Source organism: Suricata suricatta, chromosome 11 (assembly GCF_006229205.1).
Source record: "Suricata suricatta isolate VVHF042 chromosome 11, meerkat_22Aug2017_6uvM2_HiC, whole genome shotgun sequence".
In the NCBI taxonomy this organism is placed as follows: Eukaryota; Metazoa; Chordata; class Mammalia; order Carnivora; family Herpestidae; genus Suricata; species Suricata suricatta.
The window spans coordinates 36,943,457-36,962,023 of NC_043710.1; the positions used below are offsets into that span (position 1 = coordinate 36,943,457).

At 39.0% G+C, this 18,567-nt stretch overlaps 1 protein-coding gene across 3 annotated transcripts in view; it reads right to left on the reverse strand.

Annotated features, from left to right (window-relative positions):
• Positions 1-6,826: 6,826 nt before the first annotated feature.
• The window catches only part of NELL1 (neural EGFL like 1), an 890,650-nt gene continuing 878,909 nt past the window's right edge, over positions 6,827-18,567 (reverse strand). For all 3 annotated transcript variants that reach the window (XM_029914487.1, XM_029914488.1, XM_029914486.1), the window contains 3 exons: positions 11,956-12,132; positions 9,554-9,778; positions 6,827-8,116 (listed from right to left, as the gene is read on the reverse strand). In XM_029914487.1, the coding sequence (XP_029770347.1) occupies positions 8,066-8,116; positions 9,554-9,778; positions 11,956-12,132 (453 nt within the window). In that variant the 3' untranslated portion in view covers positions 6,827-8,065. The remainder of the gene's footprint in view (positions 8,117-9,553; positions 9,779-11,955; positions 12,133-18,567) is intronic.

Here is an 18,567-nt window from a genome sequence, read left to right on the forward strand (position 1 = left end):
TTTGTGTATGGTGTATGAAAGTGGTTGAGGTTCATTTTTCTGGATGTTGCTGTCCATTTTTCCTAGCACCACTTGCTGAAGAGACTGCTTTTATTCCGTTGAATATTCTTTCCTGCTCTGTCAAAGATTAGTTGGCCATACGTTTGTGGGACCATTTCTGGGCTCTCTATTCTGTTCCATTGACCTGAGTGTCTGTTTTTGTGCCATTACCATACTGTTGTGATGATTACAGCTTCTAGAGCTTGAAGTCCAGGATTGTGATGCCTCCTGCTTTGATTTTCTTTTTCAAGATTGCTTTATCTATTCAGGGTCTTTTCTGGTTCCATATGAACTTTAGGATTGCTTGTTATATGTCTGTAAAGAATGCTGATGTAATTTTGATAGGGATTGCATTGAATATGTAGATTGCTTTGGGCCGTATTGACATTTTAGTAACATTTGTTCTTCCTATCCTGGAACAAGGAATATTTTTCCTTTTTTTGTGTGTGTCCTCAATGTTTTTCATAGGCTCTTTATAGTTTTCAGTGTATAGATTTTTCACCTCTTTGGTTAGATTTATTCCTTTGTATTTTATGGATTTTGATGCAGTTGTAAATGGGATCAAATCCTTGATTTGTTTTTCTGTTGCTTCATTGTTGGTGTATAGGAATGCATCTGATTTCTGTGCTTTGATATTATATCCTGCAACTTTGCTGAATTCATGGATCAGTTCTGGTATTTCTTTTATGGAATATTTTGGGTTTTCCATATATAGTATCATGTCATCTGCAAAGAGTGAAAGTTCAACCTCCTCCTGGCCAGTTTGGACACCTTTTATTTCTTTGTGTTGTCTGATTGCTGAGGCTAAGACTTCCAGTGGTATGTTGAATAAGAATGGGGAGAGTGGACATCCTGTCTTGTTTCTGACCTTATGGGGAATGCTCTCAATTTTTTTCCCTTTTGAGGATGATATTAGTGTTGGGTTTTTCACATATGGCTTTTATGATCATGAGGTATGATCCTTCTATTCCTACTTTCTTGAGGGTTTTTATCAAGAAAGGATGCTGTATTTTGTCAAATGGTTTCTGTGCATCTATTGAGAGGATCACATGGTTCTTGTCCTTTCTTTTATTGATGTGATGAATCACATGGATTGTTTAGCGGAAATCGAACCAGCTCTGCATCCCAAGGTATAAACCCTACTTGGTCGTGATGAATGGTTTTCTTAATGTATTGTTGGATCTGATTGGCTAATATCTTGTTGAGGATTTCTTTAAAAATTTTTTAATCTTTATTTTTGAGTGAGAGAGAGAATAAGTGAGTGCAAACGGGGGAGGAAGAGAAGGAGAGGGAGACATAGAATCTCAAGGCTCTAATGTGTCAGCACAGAGCCCATAAACTGTGAGATCATAACGTAACCTGATTTCGACACCGAAACGACATAACTAACTAGGCATCTCTGTCTTGTTGAGAATTTTTGCATCCATGTTCATCAGGGAAACTGGTCTATAGTTCTCCTTTTTAGTAAGATCTTTGGTTTTGGAATCAAAATAATGCTGGCTTCATAGAAAGAGTTTGGAAGTTTTTCTTCCATTTCTATTTTTTTTTTAATAGCCTCAAGAGAACAGTGTTAACTCTTCCTTAAATATGTGGTAGAATTCCCCTGGAAAGCTATCTGGCCCTGGACTATTAATTTTTTTTGAAGATTTTTGGTTATTAATTTGATTTCTTTACTGGTTTTGGGTTTGTTAAAATTTTCTATTTCTTCCTGTTTCAGTTTTGGTAGTTTATATGTTTCTAAGAATTTGTCTATTTCTTCCAGATTGCCCATTTTATTCGCATATAATTTTGCTCATATCTTATTTTTTTTTGTATTTCTGCTGTGTTAGTTGTGATCTCACCTCTTTCATTCTTGATTTTACTTATTTGGGTCCTTTCTTTTTGATCAGACTGGTTATGGGTATATCAGTTTTGTTAATTCTGTCAAAGAACCAGCATCAATAGCATTGATTTCTGCTCTAATCTTTATTATTTCCTGTCTTCTGGTGGTTTTGGGTTTAATTTGCTGTTCTTTTTTCAGCTCTTTGAGGTGTAAGGTTAGGTTGTGTATAGGAGACCTTTCTTTCTTCTTTAGGAAGGCCTGGATTGCTGTATACTTCCCTTGTATGACTGCCTTTGCTGTATCCCAGAGGTTTTGAGCTGCAGTGTTAAGCATTTTCATTGGCTTCTATGTACTTTTCAATATCCTCTTTAACTTATTTGTTACCCATTCATTCTTCAGTAAGATGTTCTTTATTCTCCACATATTTGTTACCTATCCAAATTTTTTCTCGTGGTGATTTCAAGTTCCACAGCACTGTGGAAAGTATATGTATGGCATGATCTCATTCTTTTTGTATTTGCTGAGGGCTGATTTATGTCTCAGTATGTGATCTATTGTGGAGAATGTTCCATGTGCATTGGAGAAGAATGTATTTCCTGGTGCTTTAGGATAAAATGTTATGAATGTATCTGTTAAGTCCATCTGGTCCAGTGTGTCAAAGCAATTGTTTCCTAGTTGATTTTCTGATTAGATGATCTGTATCCACCATTGTAAGTGGGGGTTTGAAGTCCCCTACTACTATGGTATTATTATCAATGAGTTTCTTTATGTTTGTGATTAGTTGATTTATATATTTGTGTGCTTTAACTTTGGTGCATAAATGTTTACAATTATTAGGTCCTCTTGGTGGATAGACCTTTTAATTATGATATAATGCCCTTCTTCATCTCTTGTTACAGTATCTATTTTAATGATTAAATTGTCTGATATAAGTACAGCTATCCCTCGACTTCTTTTCTTGACCATTAGCATGATAGATGGTTCTCCATCCCCTTACTTTCAAGCTGAAAGTGTCTTTAGTTATAAAGTGGTTCCCTTGTAAGCAGCATATACATGTATGTTGTTTTCTTATTCATTCTGTTACCCTATGTCTTTTGATTGGAGTATTTAGCCCATTGACATTTAGAATGAGTACTAAAAGATATGAATTGATTGCCATTGTGTTTTTGTAGAGTTGAAGTGTCTGGTTGTGTTCTGTGGTACATTCTAGTCTTTGATGCTTTTTGTATTTATGTATGTACATATGTATGTATGTTTTTTCTCCCCTCAGAGAGTCCCCCTTAAAATTTCTTGCAGGGCTGCGTTAGTGGTCACAAACTATTTTAATTTTTGTTTGGGAAACTTTTAATCCCTCCTTCCATTTTGAAGGACAGCTTTGCTGGATATTTTTCTGACCCAGCACTTTGAATATATCATGCCACTCCTTTCTGGTCTGCCAAGTTTCTCTGGATAGGTCTGCTGCAATCCTGATCTGTCTTCCCTTGTAGGTTAAGGATTGTTTTTCCCTTGCTGCTTTCAGATTGTTTCCTTGCCTGAGGATTTTGTGAATTTGACTGTGATATGCCTTGTTGATGGTTGGTTTTTGTTGAATCTAATGGAGGTCTTCTTTGCTTTCTGGAATTTTGATTTCTGTGTCTTTCTGTAGGTTAGGAAAGTTTTCCACTATGATTTAATCACATAATATTTCTACCTTCTTTTTCTTCACATTCTGGGACTCCTATGATTCTGATGTTGTTCATTTTTCATGCCACTGATTTCTCTCATTCTTAAGTTGTACTCTTTTGCTTTAGTCTCCCACTTATTTTCTGCTTCATTTGTCTCCATAAATTTGTTCTATCACTGATTCACTGTTCTGCCTAATCCGTGCTTGGTGCTGTGGCATCCATTCAAAATGGCAGCTCAGTTACAGCATTTTTTATTTCATCCTGACTTGCTTTTACTTCTTTTATCTCCGCAGAGAGGGATTCTGTTTTCAACCCCAGCTAGTATTCTTATTATTGTGATTCTAAATTCTGGTTCAGACCTCTTGCTTGTATCTGTGTTGACTAAGACCCTGGCTGTTTCTTTCTGCTTTTTCTTTTGGGATTCATTGCTTCATGTTTTCATTTAGAAGGTAGAACAGGAATTAATAAGGTAAAAAAAATTATAAAAATAAAAACAAAATGCAAAAAAAGAAAATAAATGATGCCAGATACTAGATGTGTTTTGGTCTGATTGTTGAAAGGAGCTTGATTGATCAGAGAAGAATGAGTAAAAAGAACAAGAAAAAAAAGGTAAAATGTTTGAAAATTTGAAAAAAATGAATACAATTAAATAGAATAAAATGAGATGTTGGAAGTAAAATAGAATTTGAAAAATTACAACAAAGTAAATATTGTAGAAAACAAAATATTTCTAATAAAAATTAAAAGTAAAAATAATCTTTCCTCTTTCTGTATTCAAGAAATAGAAAAGAAACTTGAATAGATGGACCAGTGAGCAGACTGAAATATGATTGAAATTACATTTTCACCTACAAGTCAACCTATGAGCACTTTATAGTGTGTAATCTAAGCAGGTGGGGAGATGTGTGGTGTTCCTGAAGTGGAAGGTTGGCCCAGTTGGTGTGGCTTAGTGTCATGGCTCCATTCTCCACTAGATGGTTTTGCATGGCTTACTAGGGTGGATTGTTGTCATGCTTGTAGGTGTGTATGCGCATGCATTGGAGGGGTGAAAATGGTATCAGCCAGCTAAGTAGTTTCTAGTATCAGAACTCTGTTTTCCCCGATCAGCAATCTCACACCCATCCTTTGTCTCCGGTTTCTTTCCACTTTCTGCTTTTAATCTGTGATCAAGGCTTCAGAATGCCAAGTGACACTTCCCTCCTGAGTTTTATGTCAGATGCAGCTGTTTTTCCTGACCCCTTACTTCTGGGGGACTGTGACTTTGACCAGTTCTGCCTCTGCGGGAGGGGCTCATAAAGCAATGGCTAGCTGCACCCAGGAATGTATGTGGGACCGTGCTGCTACTGATGCTCAGAGACTACAGCTGGATGGTAGCCCAACCCAGAAAAAGTTCACGTGATCGTGTAGCAGCAGCATTTCAGGGATTATGGCAAATCACAACATACTTCTGGCACCAGGGTTCACCCTTAACTATTTTGTTCCAGCACCAGCAAATGTGGTTCTCCGGGATCCACTGGAACCTTTGCCTGTGGGATGACTGCATGGCCTCTACCAAGCATCCTCCCAGCAGAGGAGCCACCTCTTCCCATTTGGCCTAAGGACCCCACTTCACTCTGCTCCTGGTGATTCATGCTTTTCACCAGGTCACCGCCAGGTAAGGAGCTATGGAGTTTCAGACACTGTGCTCCCCCTGTTTATAGATTGTTACTGGAATTTAAACCTTCTCCTTTTTCCCTATTTCAGTCCCTGCAGCTTTTTCCAATTTTCCACTTTCTTCCAAGCTGCTTTGGGGGAGGGGGGTGCTTTTCCATATTCTCCCACCCTGTCCATTCTCTCTCCAAAAGCAAAAACAGCTCCCTGTCCTCTGTGACTTCTCTTTCCACCAGTTCACCTCTCCGTGCCATGTACCTGCTTAGTTCTGTGGTTCAGGTTGTGCAGATTGTTGTGTTAATCCTCAGATCACTTTTCTTTGTATATAAGGTCATTTAGAGTTGATCTGGCTCTTATTTCATAGACACGAGACACAAAAAATATCTTCTATGCTGTTCCACCATCTTGGCTTTTCTAAAGCACTCAATTTTTTTAATAAGAAAATGCCATCGATTATTTATAGGAAGGCAACCCCTTTTTAATAAGAGCTGGCAGTAGTGTAAATAGTGCTACTAAAAATCAATAACATTTTATCAGTTGGCACAGATTACATTTACCCACCATATGTAAAATGAAAAGAAGAAAATATTGCATTTTTAGGATAATAGTTATGAGAATAAAAACCTATTTTAGGATGAACTATCAACACTGATGGCTCTGCAGTAAGTATGAACATAAGTTCAAAGACAATGGTGAAATTTTGAAAATACATTCTAAAATACACAGCAGTGTTAGTCATTTTATCAGAAATTGGTGTACTTTTTGTTGAGGACAAGACCATGTGAGCCACACAGTCTGTTGGAACTACTCAGTTCTGCCATTCTGTCTCTTCAGCAATAGAGAATGTATTAATGAATGGGCCCTGCTGTGTTCCAGTGAACTATAGAAAGTATAGAAGCAGATTTAGCCCCAGGACCATAGTTTGCCAACACTGACCTATATAGTTATGAGTGATTCTTGTAAATGTCTTGGTTTTTACAATGAAAATTAAAAGTTTTAAACAATTTTTTTTTGTTAATGTGTTATTTTTGAGAGAGACCAAGAACAAGCAGGTTTGGAGCAGAAAGAGAAACGCTCACAGAATCTGAAGTAGGCTCCAGGTTCTGAGCTGTCAGCAGAGAGCCCAACGCAGGGCTCGAACTCACAAACCGCAAGATCATGACCTGAGGCAACGTTGGATGCTCAACTGAATGAGACATCTAGGTGCCCCTTAAGATTTTTTAATACTGGGTCATAAATATTTTCATTTTTATTGCTTATTTTTGAGAGAGAAACATTGGGCAAGCAAGGGCAGGGAGAGAGGGGGACTCAGAATCTGTAGCAGGCTTCAGGCTCTGAACTGTCAGCACAGAGCCCAGTGTGTGACGCGAGATCATGATTTGAGCTAAAGTCTGATGTTCAACTGACTGAGGCACCCCTATTTTTAAAAGAATCATTTTCAAGTTCTTCATTCCATGATTGCATTTAAGGAGTTAAAGTAGAATCATTTTCTAACTTACCATGTTTTAGCAGTAGATGTCAAATACGGTGTTTATTCACAGAATTTAGCACATGGAGTTAATTTCGTGTAGTGAACTGCATCTTACCAAAAATATTTGATGATATTAAGTAGAATCTCTGGCAAATACCAATGAACCACTATAATCTGTACTTGACATTTTTAATGAATAATTTTATTATTTTGGAGGATTTAAAATATTGTTAGCATGAATAACTTAACATCTTTTCTGATACTGGGAAAATGAATAAAACTTCATGAAACAAGTTGATTCAGAATAATAGTGATGTGATTTACCTGAAACTACAACCCAAGTTTGAATTCTCAGTTCAGATAAAATGTTATTTACACATTTTATTCATTTTGTACCACTCAGTAACTGCCAACTCTTATAAATATGGTGGTGGCTCAAATGAAAACATTCACTGTTCTCAAGTAACTATTGAACATACAAGTAACATATCCTCCACCATCTGAGAAGTGGAGTGGTCTAGAAGAAAATAGCACTGGGCGGGCATTAAGAGAACTGGCCACCAGTCCCAACATGGTATATAAATCAACTGAACAAACTGGTTGCCCAGGAATCATCAATTTACTATTCTGTAATGTAGGAATGATACCATTCACCTGTGCTAGGATGATAATAGGTATGCGAGTCCCTTGTAAGTGATCAATTACTTCTAAAACAAATAAAAAGACGCCTTCTCTTTTAGTGCCTGGAAAGATGGTTAGTATTGCTGCTTCTAATTTTTGACTTAAGCTTTTGTTTTACTTTGTTTGCACGAGGGAGTAGGAAGTTTTTAACAATAATATAATCATAGTGGTGTTCTTGCCCCTCTTTATCAGAATTTTTTTCACCTTGTTTAAACCGAATGAATGTGTTCAATAGTCTGAAATGTAATATAATGTAGTTAGACTCTGAATACATATATTCATCAAAACATTTCACGGAGGTCATGATACTAAGTATGCCATGGATGGGACAAAATCACAACAGGCAACTTTATTTGTAGAATTTGATCCAAAAATCAAGAAAAAAATAAAAGAGCTGTGTCTCTGTTAGTACACAAAATAAACCAAAAAATACGTCAACATTTACCATGAGATCATTTAAATGTATTTGCAAATGATTTGATAAGGGAAAAGTGATTTACAACACGGGAAACTTCTTATAACAACCATAGACTTAAATGCACTGCACTGTAGGTCACCTAGACTAGGTTAGCAAGGATGAACAAAGTGATAGATCCAAAAGGCAACCCCAAACACCTTCCTCAGATGGAGACTTTGGTAACTGTGGTAAAAACAAAATATCAATTCCTGTTCTTCACCATGCTGGATGGTCATTCCGTCCATTTTTTCTCCCTCAATGATGAGTCCATTTTAAATACTTCAATTATTATGAAGACACTCCAAATCCACAGAACAGCAGACACTTCCATTCTGCGCATCAAGACAAAAGCGTTAGCCAACTGAGAGTGAATATAAATCAATCAGTATGTATTTTCATGTCCCAAATGACCATTTCTATTTTGAGATAAACTCCATGAATGCTACTAAAGAAAATACCAGAAAAATGCTAGAGGAGGTGGTGAAAGGAAGGAAGGACATATGAGTCCCTCTTGCTAGCTCCTGCTGGCAGTGCAAGTTTATACCTCCCAAACCATGTTTAGAATGCCTCCCCTATATTTCCAAGTTGTCCACAGAACTTATGTTCACTGGACTTATATTTTTGAAAACAATTTTATTTAGAATATCGATCAAAGATAATTTGTCATTGACAAAGTGAGGGCAACTCCAAAATGGGTTCCAGAAAGGTTTGAATTCAGAAGAGTCTCTCTCTCAGTGGTGACTATTATGGGGACAGCACATATTTAGGGAAAGTAATGGAAATTCATTAAAAATTAAGGATGTATATTACTGTTAATATACTTTGGTAATCTCCCTAAATATATCTCATACCTAACCTCAAAGAAATACTACTAAATAACACAGGTTTCTGCATCCCTGGTCACTGACTTTACTCGGGCTTGAAAGTACACACCGTGGCTCTTTTGCTATGTGAAAGTTGATATTGGCCTTTTCCTATTAGGGCTGAATCTTAAGAGGGTAGTTTCTAGAAAAAAAAAAAAGAATCCACCTGTAGAACAGCCATAAAAAGATGATTGGGAACCTTCCATTGAAGCTAAGCCAGAATTTGATAGAACTGAATAAACTCATATTTTAAATGTGCTTAATCATGAGAATCTCAAATATATGTTTTGGCAGAGATGTGACACTGTCTAACCCCAGCTTCAAGTCCACTGTAGCCACAGCTCTTCCCAACCTTCGCAGGATAGAGGGGTCAGTTTTTAATTTCAAAGACATAGTAGGTTCCCTCGTGGGAATTCCTCCAAAAAGACAAGGAAATAATAACAATTAATTAAATCCTGCAGCAAGAGCTGAAGTTCCCACATTAGGTACTAAGATAATTAAAGCAAACAACTTCATAGAGCACTTTCTTCTAATACTGACAGCTTCTTGAAGGAGCTCATAAAAATTTTCCAGCATGAAAAAGTGCTCGTTTTTTCTTCCTTCCTTCCTCCCTCCCTCCCTTCCTTTCTTTCATTTTTAATTGGGCCTAGTTTCAATTTTAAAATTCTGTACTTTAAAGCCAAGAGCAAGTACTATTTTAGCCCATGTTAATTTGGAATTTACCTATATAAACAGGGTGGCTCTGATCCTCTCAGACATATTAACCTCCCTTGAGAAGGAAATGCCTACCTGTGTTTCCATAATGCCCCTCAGAACCTGTGCATCCAGAAACATCAGGAATGAACCTCCCTCCAGTACTCTGTGACAATTGTTCAAGGCCTGATTGTCCTCAGGACATGCAATTACCTTGCATTTGCAAGTTGTGCAGGGAGATCCAGCCATTGTCCACACTGCGCCACTCAGCCTTGAGATGCCATAGCTGTCCAGGCAAGTTTTCCTAATGTCGTAGGCAATGTTATCTGCCAGACAGGGGTCACTGACACAGCGGGGACAACACTCCCCTTCCAAGATGGCTGTGTACTCACAGCTCAGATTGGGGCAGGTGAGTGGCCAACAGTCCACCTCTCCATCCTGTAGAGAGAAAGCCAAAAAGGGCTCATCTCTGTTCTTATGAACAATTCTGCTCCCAAATTCCTGGCCAGGGGTGGGGAGGGACAGTCATCATCACTGTCCTCACTGAATGTTTCTACTTCCACCTTTATGGGTATAATGTGCTTCTTCCTTGAAGAGCTACTACCACTATCACCTCCTCCAAGATACTTTTGCTGACCATCTATACTGCAGCCTGAGAAAGAGGCAGGTCCATATCTGTGTGCCAGTGATAGCCCATAACTTTTTATCATCATACTTATGTTCCTTATTATCATTATCAGGACAACTCCAGATTAAGTTTTGAGCATGTAGGCTCTGGGTTTGTTTCTTTATCTCCCTGATGCTTACTTAGCACAGTTTGGGTCAAAAAAATTGCTAATTGAATGAGCAAATAAGTATAGAGATAATTTCTCTTTAGATATGAACCAGCACCTTATTAATTTCTCTTAAGGTCAAAGCAGAACCTGAGGCACTATAATATTTCAATGTCATATTTCAACATCAGAAACTGAGTCCTTAGTATCAATCAAAGTTAAAATTGAGATTGGGCAATATCAAGAAAACTACTTCAGAATGGTTTTGAATGAGACATTTAGCTAGCAACACCACAAACATGTAGCAACTGTGTTTCAGAATCTAGCTATGGCTCCATGGAACTGCCTGTAACTATTTCTCCATGCAGCCTCTCTTCTGTTATGGCCATTCATTACAATTTATGAAACCTCACGTCTAATGATTTAGACAGCTTCATTACAGATCAGGTCTATCATGCTCATTATATCATACAGAGTTTAGCACATGTGTATTCTTGATAAATATTTATTATATATGAATCACATTATATTCAAATAATTATTAAGCTACATGTTCAACATCTTCAGTTTTCCCAGGAGATACTAACTTTAGGGGCTGGGGATGGACATGGAAACTCTTCTGAAATTCAATGAAAATTTCATGTCTGAAATTAATCTTGATTTTTCTAAGTGCTTGATGAATGGCTTCTGGAAAAAGAAATACAATTTTCCAGACTGGTATGGAGGCTAATTTTATAGTTGTGTTGGGTTTATTTGCCCTTGGATGGGACTTGGAAAAAAATGGCTTTGATTTTAATATATCTGAGTTCTACTCCTCAGTATTAGAATCCATTCTTCTGAATCATCCCTATTAAGATGATCTGCACATTCACCATGAGACTAGAAAATCTGAGAGAAATTTACAGTACAATTTCTCTAAATGCCTATTTTCATACAGTATCCATGGACAAAATCACTAACTTCAGCAAATGTTAAACTACATAACGTAAGCTGACTTGGTTGTGGCTTGGTTCCAACAGTTATGACTTCCTCATAGATGGAACATAAGATTCACTGTGATTATATAGCCTATCAGTAGTGACTATTGTATGCTAAGTATCTTCGATATGCAAGCACTGTATTTGCACGTCACATATATTCTCTCATCTTACTAAAAGTCCTACAAAACTGGTATTTCACTTGCGTACAAGGAAAGAATGATCAGTGCAAGGACTTGCCCAAGTTAATAAAGATAGAGCTAGCCTGTAGGAGAAGCAAGACTAAATTCTATATCTCTATGACTCAATCCCTGATATTTCTACCATGTTCTATTATCTCTCCTATTGAAACTTTAAATGGTTAGGTCCCAAGAAATTGAAGATTTGGCTAGAACTACAAGTCCCGGTCAAGGCTTTGAAAGCTTTCTATCATGCAGAGATTTTTCTTCATCTGGATTTGCCAAAAAGTAGCAGGTGTAAATTAACAAATTGGGCCAAATCTGACCCATAAACACATTCTTTTTGTCTTGTGTGTGTATATATATGTTAAATTCCAGTATAGTTAGCATGCACTGTTATATTAGGTTTAGGTATATAGTGATTCAACTATTCCATACATCAACCATTGCTTATCAGAAGTGCACTACCCATCACCTGTATCATCCATTGCCCCTCCCTGTCTTTGTATATTGTTTTAAATAGTAGACTCTTAATGTCTTTAGGCAGAGCATATGCCTCATAATAGCCACAAGACTCAAGCTCCTTGAATAGGATCACAAATAGCAGAAACTGAAGCGTGTAGGCAACCAAATTTGCAGCCTTTCCAGAGTAAAGGGAGAACACCTTCTAAGGGAAGATGACCTACCAGACACCGGCACTGCTGGCAGCTATGAGTCCAATTGTCTCCGCTTCGATAGAGCTTGTGTCCATTTTGATCTAAACATTGACTTGTGATCCTGGTGTCACACTCTGGGCAACAGAAAAGGTCAACACTTGGATTCCGGCAATCACAAGCTGTCCGTCGGCAGAAGATCTTTCCGTCCTGTTTAGAAATGAGGTTAAGGAGGTTACATTATTAGGGAAACAAGGTGGCTACACTAAGGCAAACCTTATAAACAGAGCACCTATAAAGGAATTCTTCGAGTCAGTGTACTTCCCTGGCCATCTTTCATTTTGTTTAAAATAGATGCACATGTGTGCACTCACACACATGCTGTCTTTCCCTGACCTTGCCTGCAAAGCAGCTCATGTAAAAATGGAGATATCTCTAAGTTTAAAAAGTATATGTTCTTTGAAACTTTTTTCTTAAATGTTTACAAAAAAAATCCCATTTTTTAAAAAGTTTATTATCAAATTGGTTTCCATACAACACCCAGTGCTCTTCCCCACAAGTGCCCTCCTCCATCACCACCACCTCTTTACCCCGTCCCCCTTCTCTTCAACCCTCAGTTCGTTTTCAGTATTCAATAGTCTCTCAAGTTTTGCATCCCTCTCTCTCCCCAGCTCTTTCCCTCTTCCCCCTGGTCCTCCATTAGGTTTCTCTTGTTCTCTGTTAGACCTATGAGTGCAAACATATGGTATCTAAAATCCCATTTCTAAGGAAAATTATGAGGAGGGGCAAGATGGTAGAGAAGTAGGGAGCTCTGTAATCTCTGCCTGCCCACAACTACCAAACTGAGAAGGACTGAAGCCACAATAGTCTGATCTGCAAGAGTAGGAGGAAAACACAGGGAGTCCATATTAGATGACAGCCTCATAGGTGCCTAAATGAGTGCAAACTGGGGAAATTAGACCTGGCTGGGGCAGAGGCTCTGGGGGGAGGGAGCTCCAGCCCAAGGCAGAGCTGGGGAGAGCATGGAGACCCAAGGTGAAGAGCATGAAAACGCTCATAGAGTGGTTTCTAGAGAAGAGAAAAACCTTGGCCAAGGATGGAGAGAGATACTATCATTCCGTATATAACCAATAGGCATGGAGAGAGAACTTATTTTTCCTTGGACTCGATGGCACACTGATTCCAGGCAGCACAAGCAAAACAGATCCTTGACTCCCCCTACTCAATCCCAGCTAGAAAGCTGCCTGCCTGTGGGAGTACATCTCATATCTGGCAATAGCATTAAAGTGCATGGACTAAATTTGGAAACAAGGTGGGACTTGGAAAAAACAACTTGTGCTGCCCACAGCACAGAGAGATCAGACTCAAAAAAGGGCTTGGGGCACCGCCATTCTTATCCCTGCAGCCACCAAAGCGGGGCCTCAGAAAGCCCCCAAAACCTGACCTACCTACACAAAACCATGCCCATCTGTGCTAGAGAGCTGTTTTTTGTTTTCTTTTTCCTTCCCCCACCCCTCCACCCCCCAGAATCCAGGAAAGACCAACACTGAAGCACTTCCATGATTAGATCAGTTCTTGCCATCCAGATATATTTTCCCTTATCTCATTCTTTAAAAACTTTTTTAAATATAGTTTATTTATATTTGAGACAGAAAGAGACAGAGCACAAGTAGGAGAGGGGCAGAGAGAGAGAGGGAGACACAGAATCCTAAATAGGCTTCAGGCTCTGAGCTGTCAGCACAGAGCCTGATGCTAGGCTTGAACCCACAAACCATGAGGTCATGACCTGAGCTGAAATCGGACATTCAACTGACTGAGCCACCCAGGCACCCCTTCCCTTATCTCATTCTTATCTCTCCCTTCTGCAGGTTTTACACTCTCAGACTGTCCTTTGTCTTTTGTTTCTGTCCCCCCCCCCCTTCTTTTTTCTTTTCAACTTTTCCTCTTTTGATTTGCTTGTCTGATTTGTCTGTGTGTTTGCATGTGTTTGTTCCCCTGTGTGCCTGTCTATTTTCCTTCTCAGGGCTACCTCAAGAAAATACATGGTTGGGCCCCAAATATCACTGAGTAGGGAAATAAAATAAAGGCACAACAAGAGAAACCAAGAGACACCATTAAAAGAATACTTCCTGAAGTGAGAGGCCCTGGACAATGAGCCTCCTTAAATAGAGCACTACAACAGGTGTACAGTGCATAATGAGCTTTTAAAACTGACAAGAGACAGAAAGATAGCCAAATGATGAAACTAAAGAACTCTCCTCTAAAGAAATTCCAGGAAGACGTCACAGCCACAGAAATGCTCAAAACAGATTTAAGCAAAATAGCTGAACAAGAATTTAGAACAACTGTTATAAAATTAATCCCTGGGCTCAAAAAATAGCATCAGAGAAGCTACTGATACAAAGGCTAGTGACCTTCAAAGTAGCTGTGATGAGACAAAAAGAAATGCTACAAATGGGGTGCATAGTAAAATGGAAGTGTCCACTGCACAAATTGAAGAGGCAGAGAGGAGAATAGGTGAATAGAAGACACAGTTATAGCAAAAGAGGAAGCCGAGAAAAAGAAATTGACACAGGAGCATGAAAGGAGAATTCAATAACTGAATTATACAATCAAATGGAACAATATCCATATGATAGGAATTCCTGAAGAAGAAAGAGAAAAAGGTGCTGAAGGGGTGCTTAATCAAATTATAGCTGAGAACTTCCCCAATTTGAGGAAGGAAATAGACATTGAAATCCAAGAGGCACAAAGAATTCCCCTCAGATGTAACTTGAATCGACCTTTTTGCAGGACATATTATAGTGAAACTGTCAAAATATAAAGATAAAAAGAGAATTTTGAAAGCAACTAGGGATAAAAGGGCCCTAACATACAAAGGGAAACCTATCAGAGTGTTTACAGACCTATCTACTGAAACTTGGCAGACCAGAAAGGAATGACAGGAATTCATCAATGTGATGAGCAGAAAAAATAGGCAGCCAAGAATCCTTTATCTAGTGAGCCTCTAATTAAAAAAAGGAAGAGAGATAAAGGTGTTCCCAAATAAACAAAAATTGAGAGACTTCATCACCACCAAACCAGCCCTACAAGAAATCCTAAGATGGACTCTATAAGAGAAATGTTTCAAGGAACACAAGGTACCAGAGACACCACTACAAACATGAACTCTACAGAAAACACAATGGATATAAACCCACATTTTTCAATAATAACACTGAATGTAAATGGACTTATACTCCCATCAGATGACAGAGAGTAGCAGAATGGATCAAAAACCAAAATCCATCAATTTGCTGTCTATAAGAGACTCATTTTAGACCTGAGGACACCTTCAGATTGGGAGTAAGGGGATGGCTTACTCTCAGGCTTCTGTTGTCAAAAGAAAGCCGGAGTAGCCAAACTTACATTGTACAAACTTGACTTTAAAGTAAAGGCAGTAAGAAAAGATGAAGAAGGACATTAAATAATATTTACAGGGTTTCTCCATCAGGAAGAGCTAACAGTTCTAAACATCCATGCACCAAATTCAGGAGCACCCAAATACATAAAAAAATCACAAAAAGAAACAATCTTATTCATAAGAATGTGGTAATTGAAGAGAGTTTTAATACTCCACTTACAGCAATGGATAGGTCAACAAGACAGAAAATCACAAAAAAACAATGGACCTGAATGACACATTGGAACAGATGGAATTGATAAGATACATATTCAGAACTCTGCATCCTGAAGCTAGGGAATTCACCTTCTTGAATACTCATGGCACATTCTCCAAGATAGATCACATAATGGGTCATAAAGCAGCCCTCCATAAATATAAATGAATTGACATCATACCATGCACAGTTTTATATCACAATGCTATGAAACTTGAAATTAACCACTGGACAAAGTCTGGAAAACCTCCAAAAATGTGGAGGTTAAAAACTACCCTACTAAAGAATGATTTGACCAGTCACACAATTAGAGAAGAAATTTAAAAATATATGGAGAGAAGTTAAAACAAAAATACAATACAAACTCTCTGGGACATAGCAAAGGCAGTCCTAAGGTGAAAGAATATTGCAACCCAGGCCTATTTCAAAAAACTAGAAAAAGCACAAATTCAAAATCTAACAGAGCACCTAAAGGAACTAGAATGGGAGCAGCAAAAGCACCCCAAACCCAGCAGAAGAAGAGAAATAATAAAGAAGAGGGCAGAAATAAACAATATAGAATTTAAAAACAAAACAGTTGAGCAGATCAATGAAACCAAGAGTTGGTTCTTTGAAAAAACAAACAAAATTGATAAACCCCTAGCCAGCGTCCTGAGAAAGAAAAGAGAGAACACCCAAATAGAAAAACTCATGAATGAAAATGGTTCTATCACAACCAATCCCTCAAAAATACAAGCAATAATCAGGGAATATTATGAAAAATTATATGCCAACAAACTGGACAACCTAAAAGAAATGGAAAAATTCCTAAACACACATGCACTACCAAAACTCAAATGGGAAGACATACAAAATCTGAACAGACCCATAACCAGTGAAGAAATCGAATCAGTTATCAAAAATCTCCCAACGAATAATAGCCCTGTGCCAAATGGCTTCCTCACGGAATTCTATCAGACACTTAAAGCAGAGTTAATACAGATCCTTCTCATTTTATTCCAAAAAATAGAAATAGAAGGAAAACTTCTGAACTCATTCTATGAAGCTAGCATCACTCTGATTCCCAAACCAGACAGAGGCCCAACAAAAAAAGAGAACTACAGGCCAATATCCTTCATGAATACAGATGCAAACTCAACAAGATACTAGCAAATCGAATTCAAGAAAATATAAAAAGAATTATCCATCACGATCAAGTAGGATTCATTCCTAGGTTACACAGCTTGTCTAATAATTGCAAAGCCATCAATGTGATACATCACATTAACAAAAGAAAAGATAAAAACCATATGATCCTGTCAATAGATGCAGAAAAAGCATTTGACAAAATACAGTATCCTTCTTAATAAAAACCCTTGAGAAAGTTGGGATAGAGGGAACTTGCTAAAACACTATAAAAGCCATTTATGAAAAGCTCACAGCTCATATCATCCTCAATGGGGAAAAACTGAGAGCTTCCCCCTGAGATCAGGAACACGACCAGGGTGTCCACTCTCACCACTGTTGTTTAACATAGTGCTGGAAGGAGAGGAGCCAAGATGGTGGAGAGGAAGGGAGCTCTATAAATTTCATTTGCCCCATTGATCTGCAAGAGCGGAAGGAGAAAATACGGACTCCAGAAGGAAGAGAACCTGAAGGATACCTGAGTGAGTGAGTATGAACTGGGGAGATTGGAAAACAGGCCAGCCCAATGGGCAGGGGAGGTGGGAGCTCCAGCCCAATGCGGGGCAAGCGCACAGAGCCCAAGAGACAAAGGGAAGAGTGAACACGCTCATAGTACTGTCTCTGGGGAAGAGGTAAAGAACGCTTAACTGCACTTGGAGAGAGAAACCCATTCCATAGATAACTGCTGGGTAGCCTAAATCCTGAACCCAGGTGGTGCGCAAGGGAAGGAACAGCATCCAGCCCAGCGCTATTTGGCGAGGAGTCGGCAACCTCTGCAGTGGCGATGTCAGTGGTGCTCACTTCAACCTCGGTTTTGGGAGTGGGAGCACGCACCTCATTTCCACGGCGCATCTCACCCCCAGCATTGGCTGCGCGAACCCTGAATCCTGGGTGCCAACAGGGAAAAAATAGCCCCAACCTCTGCGCGATCCCGGCAGAGAGTTGGTGGCGGTGGAGACCTAGGTGTGCGCCCAGACTGCAGGAGCCCCCAGCTCATTTCCAGCAGCTCCCAGCACCGCCTCTGGCAACAACTGCACACTCATTCCTCCCCCAACACTAACGCGATCCCCGCTGGGGGTTAGGTCTGTGACGGTGCACACGCACTTCACCTCCTGCTGCACATCTCGCCTCAGGCAGGGGTATCCGAAATCCCAACCTGAGCCAAGACAAACCGATTCCTCCCCCTAAGAAGCCAGCAACCAAAACAAAAACATCTCATCTGTGGTAGCATAAAAAGTGCATGGACTGGAACTTTGAACTGAGGCGGGTCTGGAAAATACAACTCGACTCAACCCCGGCAAAAAGAGATCAGACTCATTAGAGTGGCCTACAGCTCATAGTTCAGCGGAGCTTGGTGTGCCGCCTATCTAATCGCTGCAGACACCAAGGATAAGCCATTATCCTTAATGGGGAAAAACTGAGAGCTTTCCCCCTGAGATCAGGAACACGACAGGGGTGTCCACTCTCACCACTGCTGTTTAACATAGTGCTGGAAGTCCTAGCATCAGCAATCAGACAACAAAAGGAAATAAAAGGCATCAGAATTGGCAAAGAAGAAGTCAAACTTTCACTTTTCACAGATGACATGACACTCTACATGGAAAACTCGATCAACTCCACCAGAAGCCTTCTGGAACTGATTAATGAATTCAGTAAAGTTGCAGGATACAAAATCAATGTACAGAAATCAGTTGCATTCTTATACACCAAAAATGAAGCAGCTGAAAGAGAAATCAAGAAACTGATCCCAGTCACGATTGCATGAAAAACTATCAAATACCTAGTAGTAAACCTAACCAAGGATGTAAAAGACCTAGATGAT